We start from the raw sequence: 15,055 nt of genomic DNA, 5'->3' as shown, positions 1-15,055 counted from the left end.
CTGTCTGCCTATGCCACAGCCACAGCAAGGCCAGGTCCAAGCCATGTCTGTGACCTACACCGTAGCTCACGGCAATGCCAGATCCTTAACCTGCTGAGCAAGGCCAGGGATCGAACCTGCAACCTCATGGTTCCTTGTCAGATTCATTAACCATTAACCACCAGTCGGAGCCACGATGGGAACTCCATCTCTTTGGCATTTTTTAATATTTTCTAGCTTGGAAACCTCCATGTGCTGTGGATGTGGCCCTAGAAAAAGACCCCCCCCCCAAAAAAAAAAGCCAAAGAGAAATCATAGAACAGAAGGGTACAATAATTTAACTGAAAAATTCAATAGCAGGATTCAGTAGCACACTACAGCAAGTGGAAGAAAAAAATCAGTTAACTTGCAGACAGAACAGTAGAATTCATCCAAACAGAAGAGCTGAAAGAAGAAAGAATGAAAAAGAGTGAAGATAGCTTAAAGAATACCATCAGGTGGATTGTAGGGGTCCCAGAGCAGAAAGAGAGAAAGGGATAGAAAACCTATTGAAAGAAATAATGGGAGTTCCCATCGTGGCTCAGTAGTTAACGAATCTGATTAGGAACCATAAGGTTGCGGGTTCAATCCCTGGCCTTGCTCAGTGGGTTAAGGATCTGGCATTGCCGTGAGCTGTGGTGTAGGTTGCAGACATGGCTCAGATCCCGGTTGCTGTGGCTCTGGCGTAAGCGGGCGGCTACAAGTCCGATTGGACGCCTAGCCTGGGAACCTCCATATGCTGCAGGGCGCCCAAGAAATGGCAAAAAGACCAAAAAAAAAAAGAAATAATGCTGGAAAACTTCCCTAACCTGGGGGAAAAAACAGACATCTAGGTCTAGGAAGCCCTAGATTAGGTGAATCCAGACACCCACATCAAAACGCATATTTAAGTTGTCAAAAGTTAAAACAAGGAGACGATCTTAAATGCAACAAGAGAAAAACAACTTGTTAACATACAGAAAAACCCTCAGGAGATTATCAGCAGATTTTTCAGCAGAAACTTTGCAGACCCGAGGGGAGTGGCACAATATATTTGAAGTGCTGAAAGGAAAAAAAAAAAAAAAAAATGCCAACTGCCAACCAAGAATACACTACCTAGCAAAGTTGTCCTTCAGGATTGAAGCAGAGATAGAGAGTTTTTAGGACATGCAAAAGCAGGAGTTAATCACCACCAGACAAGCCTTACAAAATATGTTAAAAGACTTTCTTTAAGCTGAAACCAAAGGAGGGTAATTAGTAACAAGAAAACATGAAATTACAAATTTTGCTGGTAAAGACAAATATGTAGTAAAATGAAAGATAATGTAAAGTTGGGTTAATCATTTATAAATCCAGAATGAAGGTTAAAAGACCAAAGTAGTAAACATGTAACTACAGTAATTTGTTAATAAATATACAAGATAAAAAGACATAAATTGCAACATCATAAACACAAAACACGGAGAGAATAAAAATGTAGTTTTGGAATTTATTCAAATTTGTTATCAATTTAAAATAGAATTTTATTTAATTTTTTGATCACACTCACATCATATGAAAGTTCCCAGGACAGAGATCTCAGCTAACTAGGAAATCTGAGCTGTGGCTGTGACCTGTGCCACAGCTGCAGCAATGCTGGATCCTTAATCTACTGTGCTGGGCTGGGGATAGAATCCATGCTGCTGCACAGACAATCCCAGATCCTTAACCCACTACGCAACAGCAGAATCTCCTAAAACAGAATTTTACAAGTTGTTTTATTTAAGCCTCATGGTAACCACAAAGCAAAAACTCATAGTAGGTACATGGAAAAATAAAGGAATCTAAACATGCCACTACAGAAAAGCATTGAATTGCAATTGAAGAGAGCAAGGGAAGAAAAGAACCAAAGGAATTACAGAAAAAGCTAGAAAACAACAAAATGGCATTAAGTCCATACCTAACAATAATTACTTTAAATATAAATGGTCAAAATTTTCCAGTCAAAAGATGGAGTGGCTGACAGGATTAAAAAAGCAAGACTCATCTATGTGCTGCTTGTAAGAGACTCCCTTCAGCTATAAAAACATAAACAGACCTAAAATGAATGGATGAATGAAGATACTCCATGCAAATAGAAGCCAAAAGAAAGCTGGTTTAGCTCTATTATAACAAGCAAAATGAACTTTAAGATAAAGACTGTACTAAGAGACAAAAGTCATAGGATGACCATAGGATCAGTTAGTCTTTTGACTATAGGACAAAGTTATAGGATGATAAAGAGGTCAGTCCAACAAGAGAACCTATTGTAAATATTTGTGTACCCAACTTCCTAGGCACACCTAAAAATATAGCAAATATTAACAGATCTAAAGAGAGAAATAGCCATACAATAATGTCCCACTTTTATTAATGGATCATCCAGACTGATAATAAGGAAACATTGGCCTTAAATAACATATCAAACCATGTGGACTTACCAGACATCTATAAAACTTTGCATCCAAAAGCAACAGAATACATATTCTTCTCCAAGCGCACATGTAACATTCTCCAGGATAGACCATATATTAGGTCACAAAACAACTTTTACTAAATCTAAGAGTGTTGAAATCATAGCAAACATCGTTTCTGACCAAAATGTTATCAAACTAGAAATCAATTAAAAGAAGGAAACTGGAAAATTAACAAATATATGGACATTATACAACATGCTACTCAAATCGGCTAATGGTTCAAAGAAGAAATCAAAAATACCTTGAGATAAAATGAAATAAAACATCAAAACTTACAGGATATGGCAAAAGCAATTTTAAGAGAGAAATGCATAGCAATTAATGCCTACACTAAGAAACAAGAAATCTCAAATAACATAATTTCATACTTCAAATAACTAGAAACAGATCAAACAAAGCAATATTATTTCCTTAGTATAAGACTAACAAAGATCAGAGCAGAAGTAAATGAAAAAGTAGAAAAGATCAGTGAACAGTGATCAATTCCACATTGGAAAGGAAGAAATAAAATTGTCTTTTTTCCGATGACATGAAATTATATTAGAAAACTCTAAACGCTGCATGAAAAAAACTGTTGGAACTAATAAATGAATTCAGTAGTTTGAAGTATATACAATCAATATATAAAAATAGTGTATTTCTAGTCATGAACAGAAACTATTGGAAAGAGAAATTAAGAAAACCATCCCATTTATAGTAGCATCAAAAAGTACTTAGGGATAGATTTACTAAGAAGGTAAAACATCTGTACACCGAAACTATTAAACATTGATGAAATCGAAGATGACACAAATAAGTGGAAAGATATTCCATGCTTATAGATTGAAAGAATATTGTTCCAATGTCCTTATTACCCAAAGTGATCTGCAGAGTCAGTATATAATCCCTATCAAAAATCCAGTGGCATTTTTCACAGGAAGAGGTAAACCAAAAATTGTTATGGAACCATAAAAGACCCCAAATATTTCAAGTAGTCTTGAGAAAGAAGAACAAAGCTAAGAATATCACACCTCCCGATTTCAAGCTGTATTGGAAAGATACAGTAATCAGTTTGCTATTGGCATGAAAACAATACATAGGTCGATGGAACAGAATTGGAAGCTCAGCTATAAACCCATGCTTATGTGGTTAGCTTACTTTCAACAAAGGAGCGAAGAATATACGATGGGGAAAAGATAGTCTTTTCTGTAAATGGTGTTGGAAAAACTGAATATCTGTTTGTAAAAGAATGAAACCAGATCCCTATCTTACATCATACACAGAAATCAACTCAAAATGGGTTTTGACCTGAATCATATAACTGAATCATAAAATTCCTTGACATTGGTCTTGGCAATGATTTTTTTGGATTTGATACCAGAAGCAAAGGCAACAAAAGCAAAAATAAACACATGGATTGCATCAAACTAAAAAAGCTTTTGCACAACTAAGGGAACCATAACAAAATGAAAAGGCAACCTCTAGAATGGGAGAAAATATTTGCAAACGACATATCCAATAAAGGGTTGGTATCAAAAATATACAAGGAACTCATGCAACTCAATGGCACAAAGATAAATAACCCAGTCTAAAAATGGGCAAATGATCCGAATAGACATTTTCCCGAAGACATCAGGTGGCCTACGGGTGTATGAAAATGTGCTCAACATCACTCATCATCAGGAAGATGCAACTTAAAACCACAAGATGTCACCCCGCACTTGTTAGCATGTCTTTTATCAAAAAGAGAACAACTTCTGGCAACGGTGTGGAAAAAAGGGAACCCAGGTACACTGTTGGTGGAAACATAAGTTGGTACAGCTACGATGGAAAACAGTATGGAGGTTCCTCAAGAAATTAAAAGTAGAACTACCATAGCATTCAGAAATCCTGCTTCTCGGTATAGATCTAAAGGAAACAAAATCACTATTTTGAAGAGATAATACTCACTCCCATGTTTACTGAAGCATTATTTACAATAGCCAAGGTGTGAAAACAACTTGTGAGGCTGCCAGTGGATGAATGGATAAAGAAAATGTGATAGGTATCACACCCCCCCACATATATATAAAACTTTATAAGACATATGCATATAGTGGAATATTATTCAGCCTTCAAGAATAAGGCAGTTCTCTCATTTGCAACAACAAGGGTGAACTTGGAGGAGGATATTATTCTAAGTGAAATGAGCCAGACAAAGATGGTCAATACTGCTTGGTATCATGTGGAATTTTAGAAAAAGAAGTCGAGGAATGCCCTTGTGGCTCAGTGGGTGAAGGATCCTGCGTTGTCCCTGCAGTGGCTCGGGTCACCACCGTGGCGTGGATTTGACCCCTGGCCTGGGAATTGTCACATGCTTCAGGCATGGCCAAAGAAAAGGAAAGAAGAAGTCATCGAACTCATAGAAGCAGAGAATAGAATGGTGACTGCCATGGGCTGGGAGCTGGAGGAAGTAGGGAGAGTCAGGTAAAGGGGTACAAACTCTCAGGTTAAGGTAAGACCTGAGGATCTAATGTGTAACAGGTGACTGCAGTTAATAACTTATTTATTGTACTACTGAAACTTGCTAAGAGTAGAACTTGCGTCTCTCCTCCCCCGGATGGTAACTATGTGAGGTGATGGGTGTGTGATTAACTTGATGGCGAAGCTCCTTTCACAACATATATGAAGAAAGCAAACCAGGTGTTACTTTTTTTTTTTTTTTTTTTTTTTAGGGCCGCACCCGTGGCATATGGAGGTTCCCAGACTAGGGGTTGAATCAGAGCTGCAGCTGCCGGCCTACACCCCAGCCACAGAAATGCTAGATCCAAGCTGAGTCTGCAACCTACACCACAGCTCCCAGCAACACCGGATCCTTAGCCTACTGAGTGAGAACAGGGATTGGACCCACATCCTCATGGTTACAGTCGGGATCATTAACCACTGAGCATGGATGGGAACTCTTCAGATGTTACTTTTTTTTGGCCTTTTCTAGGGCTGCTCCCGCAGCATATGGAGGTTCCCAGGATAGGGGTCTCATTGGAGCTGTAGCCACTGGCCTATGCCAGAGCCACAGCAGCTCGGGATCCGAGCTGTGTCTGTGACCTACACCACAGCTTACAGCAACACTGGATCCTTAACCCACTGAGCAAGGCCAGGGATCGAACCCCCAACCTCCCGGTTCCTAGTCAGATTGGTTAACCGCTGAGCCACGACGGGAACTCCAGAGGTTACTTTAGAAGAAGGGTTGCAGAATGCAATTCAACAAACTCACTGAGCAAACCGCTATGTCAGATGCTATGAAGAGTAACAGGAGGAGCCAGCCTTTCCGGTCCCTGCAGGTGAGGGGCTGGCAGGGGGTGGGGTTGTCAGGCTGACTGGTACCTCCCAGATAAGAGGATAAGCGAGATAGACAGATAAGCTGAGAAGCCAGGTGTGCACTGTGGGAGCTCAGGGCAGCTTTGTGGGCTTTTGTCTTTCTTTTTGAAGTAGGACTTAGCTTTAAATTTTTTAAACAACAGCTTTGAGATAAAATTCACATACTAATTCACACATTTAGAGTATACAAGTCAGGGAGTTCCCATTCACCTCAGCAGTTAACGAACTGGCTAGTATCCATGAGGACACTGGCCTCTCTCAGTGGGTTAAGGATTAAGTGTTGCTGTGAGTTGTGGTGTAGGTTGCAGACGCAGCTTGGATCTGGCGTGGCTGTGGCTGTGGTGTAGGCTGGTGGCTACAGCTCTGATTCGACCCCTAGCTTGGAACCTCCATATGCGACAGGTGTGGCCCTAAAAAAAAAGTATATAAGTCAGTGATTTTTTAGTGTATCCGAAGAACTGGGAGACCATCACCACAATCAATTTCAGAATATTTTCTTCACAGCAAGAAATTCCACCCCTCTGAGGAGTCACTCCCCATTTTTTCCCACCACTCACATTAGCCCTGACAACCCCTCATCTGCTTTCTGTCTGTGGGTTTCTCTGCTCTGAACCTTTCCTGTAGATACAGACAGACACCAAGCAGTCTTTTGTGACTGACTTCTTTCACTTAATGTAGTGTTAACTTTTCTTTTTGACAGAAGTCATTTCAGGCATCGCGTGGTCCGAAACAGGCTTCCTAGGCCAGGGCCCTCTGCAGTTCTCTTTTAAAAGGCTGTGGGCAGGCAGGCCCAGTGACAGACAGTGTTCTACCCTGTGCATCTGCCACATCCTCCGCAATAGTCTTCCCCGATTCCACCAGCCGAGGTGATCTCTGTCTCCAACCACTGCAGGCGTTTTGTGCCACTCTTAAGGCACATCCTACCCTGTACTGTGTCTTGTGTGTTACGTCTCTCTCACTTGTGTGAAAAGACTTATCTCCACATTGGACCATGAAATCCTTGCAAACAATGAATGTGCTGTAATGTCCATAATGACTTATCTTTCAATATTTGCTGAATGAATTATGAGATGCTAAGTGCATTAGAAAATTTGCTTTTTGCTTTTTTTTTTTTTTTTTTCCTAAAAAAAGGCCCACACCTGCAGCACATGGAAGTTCCCAGGTCAGGGGTCAAATAAGAGCTGTGCCACCAGCCTACGCCACAGCCACAGCAACACAGGATCCGAGCCACATCTGCGACCTACACCACAGCTCACGGCAATGCCAGATCCTTAACCCACTGAGCGAGGCCAGAGATCAAACCTGCATCCTCCTGGATACTAGTCGGGTTCGTATCCCACTGAGCCACAACAGGAACTCCAGAACATTTTTATTGAATAAGGAATTATTCCACCAGGGCCATTGCTTCTGAAATGGCCCTGATGGAATAACTGCCATTGGATTTGCCCCCTTACCGTGAACAACTTGAAAACTGGCCGGAAGGCATCATACGGCTGTTGCAGACGGCAGGCAGCACTGTGATCATGGAGAGGAGGAAGGTGAATAGATGAGTCTACGAACCTCTTGCTTTCTGCCTGGAGGCACTCTCGGATCCCAGTGCAGGGGGAGCAGGCCAGGCAGAGTGCAGTGTCTCACTGAGTGGAGGAGACAGATGAGATTTGGGGAAGCAGAGGGGATAAGGATTTGTGGAGCAGGAATACCAGAGAGGAGGGAGCTGTGGCGGGAAAGAGCTACACAAATCTACACAGGGTTCCTTGCAGTCTTTTGTTGAATACTAGTCTGCACGTGTGTAGGATAAAACCATAAGGGCAGGCCGAAAACAAGTCCAGAGAGCTGTAAGCTAAATAATCAGCACCTAGAGACCTTTAGGTTCTGAGCAGCCACAATACGGAGACCTTGGTGGTCACTGCAGCCTTGAGTAAGGCGCCCCGACAGGCCAGGCCTTAGCAGCATGGCTAAGTTCACCTTTCAGGAAAGACCCGGCCTAACCACAGTAAAAGGATGAGCCTCAGAAGCAGTAGGCTGATCTGTGAGTACCTTAAGAGAGGACAAAAGAAGAAGGAAACAAAACACTTTCAAAGAAGACAGCTGAAGTCCCCTGGTGGCTCAGTGGGTTGAGGATCTGGCATTGTCACTATGGGGGCAACAGTTCAGTCCCTGGCCTGGGAACTAATGTATGCTGAGGACACAGCCAAAAATTAAATAAAATCCAGACACTCAGCAACGTAACATTGAAAAAGCCTTGCTGGTATCCACTAAAAAATTACTAAATATGTTCCAGATTTTAAAATACTGAAAAGTTTTGACACCTAAATGAAACATGTAATTGGATTCTTGACCAGGAAAGGACATCAGTGGGAAAATAGGCGAAATTTGAATATAGTCTGTAGGTTAGAATATAGTATTGTAGCGATCTAAATGTCCTGATTTTTATGCTGGTATTGTAGTTGAATCAATGAATGTTTTCAGTTTTAGGAAAAACGTACTGAGGTATTTAGAGGAAAAGGAGCATTATATCTAAATTATTCTTAAACATCTCAAAAAAATTTATATACCTATATAGATAGACACATACACATATACTGATGCTTAGATAGCTGGTGCCCAGTCTAGATTAAGAATAGTTAAGTCTTGGGAGTTGCCGTTGTGGCTCAGCGGTTACCAAACCTGACTAGGATCCATGAGGATACTGGTTCCATCTCTGGCCTCACTCAGTAGGTCAAGGATCTGGCATTGCCATGAGCTGTGGTGTAGGCCGCAGACTCAGCTTGGATCAGGTGTTGCTGCGGCTGTGGCATAGGCTGGCAACTGTAGCTCCGATTTGACCCCTAGCCTGGGAACTTTCATATGCTGCAGGCGCTGCCCTGAAAAAAAAAAAAAAGGCTTGAAATTTCGGAGGAAGTTTAATTTGTCTTCATTATGTGTTTTGTTCTTAGAGTTTAAATATTGAAGGCCTCCCCTCAAAGGGCCCTACACCACCCTGGTTGGTAAGTGAAAGTTATTTAATTTCAGACCTGTATTTTCTGGGCTATAATTGAATAGCTTTGGGGGGAAAAAAAGCCAAATTAAGTATATTTTCTTTCCATTTTAAAGATGTGCTGATTGTGTTTACACGTTGGAATGACATTAACCTCCTTTATTCCACTGTGTTCAGTTGGATATGAAGTACCTGTCCCCCTTGCTGCTGGCCTACGAAGACAGAATGAAAGAGAAGGATGAGCTCAATGCCAGCCTTCAGGTAGGTTGGCAGATGTCTCAGAAAGATAAGGTGTATCAAAAAGAAGAACGATTCGGAGTTCCCCTTGTAGCTTCGCAGAAACAAATCTGACTAGCATCCATGAGGACGAAGGTTTGATCCCTGGCCTTGCTCAGGTGGGTTAAGGATCTGGCGTTGCCGTGAGCTGTGGTATAGGTGGCAGACAAGATACAGATCTGGCATTGCTGTGGCTGTGGCACAGGCTGGCAACTGTAGCTCCAGTTCAACCCCTAGCCTGGGAACCTCCATATGCCGCAGGTGCAGCCCTAAAAAGCAAAAAGAAAAAAAGAAAAAACTTTAGCGTTTCTAGCCATCTTTGCCTTCTTTATTCCTTCTTTATTTTTATCTTTTCAAGTATGTGGCCATTACAGAAATACGTTATCAGATTAGGAACTGAATATTTAAAGCCTGAGGTGCTTTATCCCTTGTCCTCTGCCTGGTGTGTCTCTTCTGTTTTCTCACTAGACTGTGAGCCTCTCGGGGGCAGGCACTTGGTGGTGGTACTGAGTTTAAGTCTGCCGGCACTGTAGGACTTTGCTAAAAAGCTGTTAATATTTGGTTTTAAAACCAAATACAGATACAGGTGGATGTGGTGTGTGTTACAGTTTACATCAATTTTGTTTCAGGAGGAAATGAGAACGTTTAAGATGCGAGTGCAAGAAGTGATAAAAGAAAATGAAGAATTGCACCAAGAGTTAAATAAGAGTAACCCTGTCACCACTGAGGATAGGCAAGTGGCACTGTGTTTCTGATATTTTGCTAATTAAGGGGAAAAAAGATAAAAGGAATAAACTTTATGAAATTACAAAGTGTGTGTTTTAACTAAAATATTTTAAAGGAGTTTCTAAGAAATTAATAAGATGCAGTGAAAACCTAGTAAATTATTATGAACTTGTCTTTTAAAGATTACTTCAAAAATTCTAGGAGTTCCCGTCGTGGTGCAGAGGTTAATGAATCCGACTAGGATCCATGAGGTTGCAGGTTTGATCCCTGGCCTTGCTCAGTGGGTTAAGGATCTGGCGTTGCTGTGAGCTGTGGTGTAGGTCGCAGACGCGGCTCAGATCCCGTGTTGCTGTGACCATGGTGTAGGCCTGCGGCTATAGCTCCGATTGGACCCCTAGCCTGGGAACCTCCATACACCGAGGGAGCAGTCCTAGAAAATAAAATTAAATAAATATTACTTTAAAAATTCTAAATATGTTTTTAAACCTGAAATATATTTGCTGTCCCCATTTTTTTGTTCTCTGAGCTTGTATTTATCTTTTTTCTTTTCTTTTTTTATACTTGGAAGGAAAAACTAAATTGTTATTTACAAAACAGAACCTTTTAGGAAATCCTCCAGAAGCTACAAAAAAACACTCTTAACTAATGAGCGAATTTAGCAGGGTTGTAGGGTATGAGGTCAACATACAAAAATCAGCTGTACTTCTGAGAAATGCTAACAATCATAACTGATGTTAAAATATATATTGGAGCTCCTGTCGTGGCTCAGCAGTTAACGAATCTGACTAGGAACCATGAGGTTGCGGGTTCGATCCCTGGCCTTGCTCAGTGGGTTAAGGATCCGGCGTTGCCATGAGCTGTGGTGTAGGTCGCAGACACAGCTCGGATCCCGTGTGGCTGTGGCTCTGGCGTAGGCCAGCGGCTGCAGCTCCGATTCGACCCCTAGCCTGGGAACCTCCATATGCTGCGGGATCGGCCCAAGAAATGGCAAAAAGACATAAATAAATAAATAAATAAATAAATAAATAAAATATATATCATTTATAGTAATATCAAAATACGAAATAAGGGGAGATAAATCTGAAAATGGGGTGTACACTGAAAACTATAATGAAGTACTGAGAGAAATGGTTTTAGGTAAATGGAGAAACATGGCCTGTTTCAGGGTTAGAAGACCCTGTTCTAAGACATCAGCTCTCACCAAATTGATCTGCAGTTTCAGTGTAATCTCAGTCCCAATCCAAGTGGCCTTTTCTGTAAAAATTGACAGTCTTATTACTTTGTTTATATGGGAAATCAAAGTACTTAAAATAGTCCCAAAACTCTGAAAAAAGTTTGGATTATTTCCATCCCACTAATTGTTTCTCTTCTTTTTGAAAATTTATTTTTTAAGTTTTTTCAAGGCATAGTTGATTTATAATGTTGTGATAATTTCTGCTGTACAAAGTGACTTATAAGCTCATAAGATTGTGTTTTTCTTTCTTTCTTCATTTTTTTTTTTAAGTTGTTGTTCCTGTTGTTTGCTTTTTAGGGCCTCACCTGCAGCACAAGTTCTTAGACTAGGGGTCGAATCAGAGCTGCAGCTGCTGGCCTACACCACAGCCACAGCAACATGAGATCCGAGCCATGTCTGCAACCTACACCATAGCTAACGGCAACACCGGGTCCTTAACCCACTGAGCGAGGCCAGAGATCAAATCTGCATTCTCATGGACACTAGTCAGGTTCTTAACCCACTGAGCCACAACGGGAACTCCCTAAGGATGAATTTTTCCAGGGTACTTTCCCATCCCAAACCTCTTGAGTCATGTCATTTTTTAGACCCCTCTGATGGCTCCCAGGGCTTTAGGACAGGCAGGAAGGACGAGGCCCTGCACTCCAGCTCCCACCTGCTCTGCCCCTTCTCCATCTCTGCTGTCCTGTTGTGAATGCTTTTCCCCCCAGCCCGTGCCCTCTTCCACACTCCTATTCATCCCTTAGGGCCCTGCTCAAATGGTGCTGATCAGTAGCTCTCCCTGAAGGCACAGTGACTTGTTCCCTTGTCTCAGTTTCCCTAGACACTCGCCCTGGCCTGGCACCTGCCACGCCTGCCTCCCTGGGTGTCTTCACACCTCTCCCTCTTCTCATTCGTGAGCATCTCAGGGGTGGGGCCACGCCCTGTTCATCTAGCACAGCAGCAACAAATGCCTCTTCAATGAATCTGAGACAGCAGATGCCTTCAAAAGTCTGAAGGCAATATCCGGGCGAGACTAAGAAAGCAAAAAGTATTCAGATGTATTTTTTTTGCCTTGGGTAGGTTAGTTCCAAGGCTAGGGGTCGAATCAGAGCTGTAGGTGCCGGCCTACACCACAGCTCATGGAAACGCCAGAACCTTAACCCATTCAGTGAGGCCAGGGATTGAACCCGCATCCTCATGGATCCTAGTTGGGTTCCTTAACCACTGAGCCACCATGGGAGCTCAATATTTAGTATCTTGTAAATGTCCAGTAAATGTTTAGTATCTCCTAACATTGCTGAAAAAGGATTTTCCGTATGTGATGGTTAGCAGTCTGGAATGGCATCAACAGCATTCTTAGCGTTAGGTGAGTTCTCCCTGATTTGATGGCACTGCCGTGTCCCTTGGGACTGGCTGGGCAGCTGCTGGATCCTGGTGTGCTGTGGCTTCCCCTGTGGAACTTAGATTTTCTTCTGTCGGGGTTCCTAGTGTGCCTCCCCTTGAATTCTCCTTGAAAAGTACCCTGGAGAGCAGGTCTTTTTGGCTCTTCCCAGGAGTCCTTGTGAGAAACTCATGAGAACAGATTCTTTCTCTATCCTCGTGTTTAGCTGTAAGTCAAGCCTGTTTACTTCTCCTTAACACATAAGTAAATGAATAAATAATAAAGGGGGAGTTCCTGTTGTGGCACAAGGGAAACAAATCTGACTAGTATCCGTGAGGAAGTGGGTTTGATCCCTGGCCTCACTCAGTGGGTTAAGGATCTGGCATTGCTGTGAGCTGTGGCGTCAGGGTAGCAGCTACAGCTCCGATTCAACCCCTAGCCTGGAAATCTCCACATGCCACCGGTATGACCCTAAAAAGCAAAAAAAAGTTAAAGTACGAAGGGAAAGAGAGGCAGACTCCACTTTCTAATCCAGTGCCCACAGTGTTCCCCAGCCCTGTTTCTAAGCGTTTGAAATTTGCACCCTGCCTGTGCCACGGGGTTTGGGTCGGGGGGGGGGGGGGAGCTGTTATTAACTATGTTAAGAATGGGTTTAGTATTAAAACACATATTCATTACTGCAACGTGTCCACATCAGCCGCTGTTGTTTAGAGTGTCCCTGTAATTATTCGGCACCTGAATGACAGTATTTAATTTTGTAAATCAATTCCAGGCGTCAGCTGCAGACTCAAGCAGAATTGGTTTTAGAGGAAAACAAGTTGTTGATAGAGCAGTTGGCGATTCAGCAAAGAAAAGCCAGGGACACCCACCAGGAGCACGTCCAGGAAGGTGAGCGCCCTTTCCTGTGAGTGATGGTGATGCGGTAACATCACCATCATGTCATTGCACACTGGAACCCACCCCCCACGTGAAAACAATGGAAGGCATGTTTTTTTACAGTATATTCTTTTTCTTTCTTTCCTTTTTTTTTTTTTTTTTTTTTTTTTTGTCTATTTAGGGCCGTACCCAAGGCATATGGAGGTTCCCAGCTAGGGGTTGGAATTGGAGCTGCAGCTGCCAGCCTGCAACACAACCACAGCAACGCCAGAGCTGAGCTGCGTCTGTAACCTATACCACCCTGGGTCCTTAACCCACGGAGTGAGGCCAGGAATCAAACCCTTGTCCTCACGGATACGAGTCAGGTTTGTTACCACTGAGCCACGGCCGGAATTCTATAGAGTATATTCTTCTTTACTGAAATGCAGCTGCTTATATTCCGACATATCTAGCCATCACCCACAATGCATAGTCAGCAGAGCCGGGTTTGGGAGAAGGAGTGCCACAGAAGAGGCAAAAATCACGTGAGATGAATATTTAAAGCAACACAAGCATCTGTTCCTGAAAATTTGTCAAAGGAGTCAATAAGTAGGGACCACTGGCTGTCTAAAGAGTTCCTCTGTGCTCTCACCCTTCCTTCTGCACTGTGGGCACTGCCACAGGTTAAACTTCCATCAGATACTTGCTGTGAGCTCCTCCTCTCCCCGTGTGTCCCGCCCTGTTCCTTGGGGCCTCAGACCGTATGACAGTGGACTCCAAAGTGGCCGGGTTGAATCATTTCTCCCACTTTGATTAAAACCAAAACTCACGAGCACAAAAGCCACTGGCATTTCTTTCCTGTGGCTTCACTGATCTTTCTTTTCGGGTGAACAACAGTGTAGGACAGGAGGCCACAATACAAGCCGCGTCGTGTGAGCCAGTGTAAGCCCTCCTTTCTCTCTCCCCTTCCGCACCTGCTGTTTAAACTCCCCTTTCCACACGCTGGAAGAGCTCACTCCCAGCCGTTGCTCTTGGGGAACCTGTGGGGCTAGCGCTGGGCTCGTGTCCGTCACCAGGTCGGGTCCGAAGTGCGAGCACCTGTCAGAGTCCAGCAGGTGTTCCCGCCACAGGCCTTCCCCGCAGACAGAGCAGGCATGGGGGGGGTATGTGCCTCTGCCCTGCACGAAGTCGGGGGGAGGAGAGAGAAAGATGCTGAGCTTCCCAGCTTCATTTTCAAGTCTAGAGACGACAGAGGAATTAATTTTATCTCTCCTGGGCTTAATCTTCTCAAACCCAGCGGATCTAAACAGGTGGGATGATTCTTCTCATCACACGGGGCAGGGCCGACCTTTTGGCCCGTGTGATTCAGTCAGCTGCCCATGTTGTTTTTCCATTTCCCAGAAACAGCTTTACAGAGTAGAAGGACTTAGAGTTCTATGCTGTAATATTTCCATGTGCCAGTTTCAACAGATGCCCAGGAACTATCTCATGTGACTTACCCTGTCACTTAGAATGAAAATACGTATGATTTACTTTTCATACAGGACATGAAACAAAAACTTAAGCAAGGGGAGAAAAATAAATTCTGTCCTTAGGCCACATTTTGTGTCCTTAAAAATCTTGTCTTTTTAGGGCTGTACCTGGGGCATATGGAAGTTTCCAGGCTAGGGGTCGAATTGGAGCTGCCACTGCCAGCCTGTGCCACAGTCATACGGGATCCGAGCTGCATCTGTGACCTACACTACAGCTCATGGCAATGCCGGATCCTTAACCCACTGAGTGAGGCCAGGAAGGGA

General features: G+C 43.0%; 1 protein-coding gene across 7 annotated transcripts in view; it reads left to right on the top strand.

Annotated features, from left to right (window-relative positions):
- The window catches only part of CEP89 (centrosomal protein 89), an 81,612-nt gene that overhangs the window by 35,259 nt on the left and 31,298 nt on the right, over nt 1–15,055 (top strand). For all 7 annotated transcript variants that reach the window (XM_021094280.1, XM_021094282.1, XM_021094284.1 and 4 more), the window contains 4 exons: nt 8,765–8,815; nt 8,983–9,066; nt 9,711–9,814; nt 13,177–13,292. In XM_021094280.1, coding sequence (XP_020949939.1) covers nt 8,765–8,815; nt 8,983–9,066; nt 9,711–9,814; nt 13,177–13,292 — 355 coding nt within the window. The remainder of the gene's footprint in view (nt 1–8,764; nt 8,816–8,982; nt 9,067–9,710; nt 9,815–13,176; nt 13,293–15,055) is intronic.

The sequence above is a fragment of the Sus scrofa genome, chromosome 6, assembly GCF_000003025.6.
Source record: "Sus scrofa isolate TJ Tabasco breed Duroc chromosome 6, Sscrofa11.1, whole genome shotgun sequence".
Taxonomy (NCBI): Eukaryota; Metazoa; Chordata; class Mammalia; order Artiodactyla; family Suidae; genus Sus; species Sus scrofa.
Note: the sequence above shows the minus strand (reverse complement) of the source record. Positions and strands in the feature narration are given on the sequence as shown.